The sequence below is a fragment of the Chenopodium quinoa genome, unplaced genomic scaffold, assembly GCF_001683475.1.
Source record: "Chenopodium quinoa cultivar QQ74 unplaced genomic scaffold, ASM168347v1, whole genome shotgun sequence".
Taxonomy (NCBI): domain Eukaryota; kingdom Viridiplantae; phylum Streptophyta; class Magnoliopsida; order Caryophyllales; family Amaranthaceae; genus Chenopodium; species Chenopodium quinoa.
The window spans coordinates 456,953-462,817 of NW_018744297.1; the positions used below are offsets into that span (position 1 = coordinate 456,953).

Below are 5,865 nucleotides of genomic sequence, written 5' to 3' on the forward strand. Positions count from 1 at the left end.
CAAATGTCACGCAAGCAAAATTGACGAATAAGATTCTAAAGTTTATAATAATTAAATACAAAATATTATCTTCAGAGATTAGGAATTCTATCTAATATTTTAAAACTAATATAATAACAATTTAATCACATAAATATGAAAATATTTTTTTTAAAAATACTAACAAACCGTGAATCGCACGGGTTTCATCTAGTAATTTTATATACTCTACTAACATCTTATTTTATTATACCATCTAAAATTCGCGCAATTTCATCTCTAGCTATAAAAAAATGAGGGGAGTACTTCAAATTTTACTGTTTTCCTCCCCACTAGTGGTGTCCCATATCATATTTTAATATTTATCATATCTTTTCTCCTCCCTATTTATACTTACTTTTTGCTTTTTGTAGAACTAGGGGAGCCAACGCGAGCGATGCGCGCGGAGCGGTTTGCCTTTTCTTGTTTAGATTGTGTTTTGTTTATGAGGTTATGGTAGTTGTTTTGTGGGTTAATTATTTTTTATTTGAGTTGTTTTTGGGTTGTTGTTTTGTAAAGGGAATTGTGATTTACGTGGCTATCATATTGGAGTGGTGCTATTAGCTTGAAATGTACAGTAATTGAAATTTGTAATTGCAATGAGTTGGTGTTGTGACTATCAATTGGAGTGGTGCAATGATCTTATAACTTGCCATTTATTATTTGATTTCAATAAAAGAGTTCTTACATGGCACATAATTTAAGATTAATCCTAATAGTACGGAGTACTTAGATAGATATAATGATATGCAGTAAGTATTCTTATATGGTAGTACTAAATTATTGTAAATATGTAGCTAAGTATAAGGTGTCGTTTAAGGACAAACGACTACTTCTTGTTTTTTGTTGTAGGACTTTCATGTGTCGTCAAATCTCAACGTCTTTGATAGCCCATTTGAGCACCCCCATTCTAGTTAGAGAAGTTGTTGGTGCTATTTGGAATTTGATGGTCCTCACCTTTAGGTTACTAGCTATATCTTCAAATTCTGGCCAATCACCCTGCCCAATAATGCACAAAATAAAATCAGAAAGCGTGTTTTTTTAGGACAGTTTTTGTTGAGTTTTTATTCGAATTATATGGCCTTTCCCCTTTTTTTTCCGTTCTTACCGCCATTTTCTTCTCATATATCTCTGAAGTAGGGAGACCAATGAGCTTTTCACAGTCTTCAGCAAAAGCAGTGAGTCTTAGTGTCCCAGTGGCGTCACTCACTTCGATTGGGTACCCTGTGTGTAAAGGGACATTAGTATTTTGGTTATTGTAGTTGTTGCATTTGTTGATTTGAGTTGATTCTTACCTGACTGCGGCAGTACTATTTTTTTTTTGCAGTGTAGGCATTTGAAAGTTGCGTCCTTTGTTTCTTGGCAGCGCTTTCCACAGTTGTTACATCCTAAGTAAGCTAGCAGATTTTCCAACTGAGCATCAGGGATAGTGGCTTGTATCCAATGGCGTTCTTCTTGCATTGTGTTTGCAGCCTGCGATGTATGAAAATGCATCAGTTCTCTGCTAATAGGTAGGTATTTGTTATATAGCGGGGTGGGGGTTGTTGTCCTTACATTTTTTTGCTCAATTTCATAGATAGTTTTCGCTGCTGTTGTTCTTGATGGTGTTCTGATGTGCAGTATTTTTGTTGCCTGGTCAAGAAGCATTTCTTGTTTTTCTTTCATCCTAGGATGTTTTGAACGAATTTAGTACAATTGATTAGCATTAGATATTGTAAGTATATTGTGTTTTTCATTGCTTACCATGTTCGAAGAGCATGTGCTTCCTCCCCCGTAGGATCTGAGATGATAGTAGTTGACATTGAGCTTGCAAGGGAGAACCCTACATGTTTTAAGGTTTTGAATTAGGCAGTGTGTTAAGGTATTTTAACAATTTGAGAAGAAATGATAGGCTACCTTTATATGTGGTTGGTCGTAAGTGAGTGAAGGCTGCAACTATTGGGCTTAACACCCAACCTGCAAGCTTCTCAGTGTCAATAACAGCAAGGCCTCCCCACATTGAGATGGTGAGCGGCTGTTCAGTGCTGTTTATCATGGCATATAGAGTCATGGATACTTTTGTAGTTTTGTATAAATGGCGGATTACATTGTTATAATAGGTTAGTATCGTCATTGTTTACGTACCTTTGGTCAGTGACTATGATTTCACGTACATCCATCATGTTTCCTCCTGATGTTGGTACTTTCCTGACCTCTTCTATGTAAAGGACAACAGCAAGCAAATCTGTGTGACATGTTACATACGGTTAGTGACTGCTACATAAAGTGCTGTTACCAATATAGTTGATGTTGGTTAGCACTGTACTTACCAAAGCGTTCATTTTTGAAGCTTGTTTTTGGAATTGAGTTGATGGAGACATAATTTGGCAGAACTGGACCTGTAGTTGGGTCTAGTGGTTCGATGATCGTTTGTCCGCCGAATGTCATCTGGCACTCATCTTCTCTTTTTTGGTACTTTGGATCTATTGGTTTCAGTGGAGCATTTGCGATCTCGTATTCTTTCCCTAGTTGCAGGACGTCCTTGAAAGTGTCTATTTCATCACCAAAAAGAGTACCTCCAAGATGGTTAACCTGCATAGCATAGTTCAAGAGAATATATGTGCCATAAAAATCCAATCGACCTGGTCATAACTAAAGTGACCCTGCTTCTTTAAGTCTTTTTATTGCATGGGAATGTAAATTATAGTGTTTAACTCTTAGATTTGTTTGCTCGGCAGTCATGACATTTCCATAAACTAATTTAATAAATGTCATATTGAATATGTAAGTGATTGTTAGCTGTTGAAGTTGTGAGTTTTTCCTTATGTTGATTAAATCTGTGAATGAGATCTGTATTTTCCTTATGTTTTTTGGTTTTATTGCCGATAGCAGAATTACAAGCAGTTGTAAATTTTATATTACTGGTTTTAGTGCCTAGTAAGAAAGTGAACAAACCTCAGTATCCTCAAATACAAGGCGTTGGTAGCGCTTCTTGTTTGGTGATTGTTGTGGCTGAGATTTTTCTCACTTTGGCTCTGACTTTGTAAGATTTGGTGCTTGGAGTTAGTTTCCCCAGTGAAGTTTGTTCTGGCTTCATGGTTAAACTCTGCAGCAATATATATGTACAATGCAAAACAGAAAGGGTAAGTTAAGAAACGATATGGATATGACCAATGTGATATAATACTTGTTTACTGAACAATAATGACCTTTTTTAAAAGTGAAGGATACTTTGGATGGCGTTGGTGGAAATGACAGAGAATAAACCACATATATATAGATATATATTGTTGTTTAAGACCAATGTTTCAGTTTCAAACTTTTGCATTTCCTGTGCTTGGTTTTAATTAGAGTTTAATTGTATTTATAATAGGAACTAAATGCAAAGAATTTGAAAAGAATTATACTGTAGTTATTTGTAATTAGGAGTAATTATTGCTAATTATTTCTAAATTATAGGACAGGTATTAATAGAAAAGTTACTTAAACATTAGTAAGCTGAACAAAATTCAAAAAAAATTTAGATACTAATCCCACTAAGAGTAGGAAGCCCCGTGGAAAAAAAATTTAGAATAAAAAATGAAATAAAAATGAATAAAACTATTTATCAGAAACATCCAGTAAAAGATTACTGTGAAGTACTTAAAGATAGTACATAATTTTTTGTAAACGCTCATATGCTGGAATTTTGAGAGAGAGAGAGAGAGCAGCAGACATTTGCACCACTGAAGAATTGTAATACTAAGAGTAGAAATGTCAAAATGAATGAACCAAATTATTAAACACCCACTATATTTTCTCTCATAATCTTCCATTACTAAGTTAAAAAGAATGTATCATCAACTCAGGAAATCAAAATTGCAGAAAATAATAGAGTTAATCAAAGCAAAACAGCAACATTGTAATAACAAGAGTAGGAAATGTGAAATTCTTACAGCAGAGTTGGTGGGTTTATAAATCACAGTAAATTATTATTATAAAAGAAAAGTCGCTTAGGACAAAAATTGGAGTTAAGAGTGGTAAGATTTGCAGTTTCCCCATTGTAAATTAGTGATTGGCAATTAGCAGTAAAAATTATTAGTAAGAATTATTAAATGAACTGCTTTTGATTTATACTCATAAGCAGTAAGAATTGAATCAATAACAATTAGCAGAGAACTAAAGACAATAAGCTTACAATGAAGATGGAACTCCATGGTATCGTTTGGAATGCCTAAGCTATGAACATGATATGCACTCTGTGTTGACATTTCACATATATTAACAAGTTCACATGATGAATGGATGCAATCAACCAAAACTATTTTAGTAGAGTGCAGGAAAAATAGATTTAGAGATAGAAAGACCTGTTTAGTGAGATGGCACTAAGGCCACCCGACCCAACTGCCAGTATTCTTTTATTTTCTTTTTTTGGGTTGTGGGCCGTGAGTTTGGGTACCGTACTTTTAAACATAGATAAATATGGAGCATATACATTAGGAGACTGATGGCGAAGTTGCAAATAAGAGTGGCATACCTGTAGTTTATGATTATCACCAATAATAAGAGGTCTTTGATTGACTCCCAAGTAAAACATAACTCACGGCAGTTGGCAATACAAAGTCGTTTTGCTGCAGAGATGACATGAACTCGGTCACAGTGTTCTACTGTTACAGCCTGTTGACATGATCATTGTCATAACAACTGTGCTGTCAGTTTCACATCTAACTCAGAATTCACATTTAGGCATGCTCCAAGAACTATAGAAATCTTAACAAAAGACACAGTAATTAGGAAGTAGTTGCTTGTCATTTTCAGAAGAAGAAGTAATAGATTGTTTCAAGAAACAATAACATTTTGTTAAATTTTAAGATGAACTAAGTTTATTGAAATATTCTCCTTCATTTGGAATTTTAAATTGGCTGAAATTTTGATAGGGGACATCGTGAAGATAACCAGACCGAAGTTCCTGTTTCAGTTGTTCCTGTCATAAAAGAATGGGTTTGACTTTAGCAGCTACACATTAGGTGAACGGCATACATTATAAAAAATAAATCAGGAGGTTGTAATTATACTGACCTTGAAGGAGATTGCTGTGTAACACCTGATCGTAGTAAGATCTCAAACGAAATAACATTTTTTGCACTGTATACATGCTGATCTTCAGTTGTAGGCTTGGTCAGTACCCTTACATGTTTAGAATTCCGGGCCCGAGAAAGGGCAACATATAATTGTCCATGAGAGAAGCAAGGTCGTCTAAGGTATATCCTTACTTGAGTGAGTGTTTGTCCCTGGGCTTTGTTGATTGTCATAGCAAAACAAAGCTTGATTGGGAATTGTTTTCCCTGGAACTGGAACGGGTAATTAGTTGAGGCAGAGGGCCGCAAGTCAATGCGTGGCAGAAATACATATTCACCAGTATTGTTTCGGGGTTTTCTGATGTCCTGCGGGAGAGTTACAATTCCGAGACTGGAACCGGACGCCTGTACCTGCAAAATAACGGAGACTCCTGAGAGCTCCGCCTCCAACGGTCAAGTTAGTACCTGATTAAGGAGTAATTAATACAGAAATCAAAGTAATGAGATCTCTCTAGGTGAGAGTGCTTAGTGTTGGTAATCTGCGTCGTTAGCGAGATTAGCCGGTTGTTAATAACTCTGTTCTTCTCTGCTTGATTTCTTGATTATTCGATCCTGTGATTAATGAGGATTAATTGAGTATTTATAGCCTTGAGAAGCGTGCAACTCTCTAGGTTTAAGGTAAACCTAGGGCTGATCGGGCCTCTAGACTGGATTGGGCCTTGATGGCCGGTTTTCCCATTTGGCATGGGTGGACACGTGGCGTGTCTAAAGTGGTCCGTAGAGGACGCATCTGTGATTGACACGTGGCAGG

The 5,865-nt window shown here is 36.0% G+C and overlaps 1 protein-coding gene across 1 annotated transcript; it reads right to left on the minus strand.

Annotated features, from left to right (window-relative positions):
• Positions 1-658: 658 nt before the first annotated feature.
• Positions 659-5,486, minus strand: LOC110695401 (replication factor A protein 1-like). Its single transcript, XM_021872637.1, has 11 exons — positions 5,056-5,486; positions 4,514-4,960; positions 2,953-3,103; positions 2,328-2,589; positions 2,143-2,242; positions 1,915-2,042; positions 1,762-1,840; positions 1,573-1,684; positions 1,314-1,491; positions 1,127-1,242; positions 659-1,017 (listed from the first exon to the last, which is right to left on the minus strand). Exons 4-11 carry the CDS (start codon positions 2,443-2,445, stop codon positions 886-888), a joined length of 963 nt encoding a protein of 320 aa, XP_021728329.1. The 5' UTR covers positions 2,446-2,589; positions 2,953-3,103; positions 4,514-4,960; positions 5,056-5,486; the 3' UTR covers positions 659-885.
• Positions 5,487-5,865: the final 379 nt, after the last annotated feature.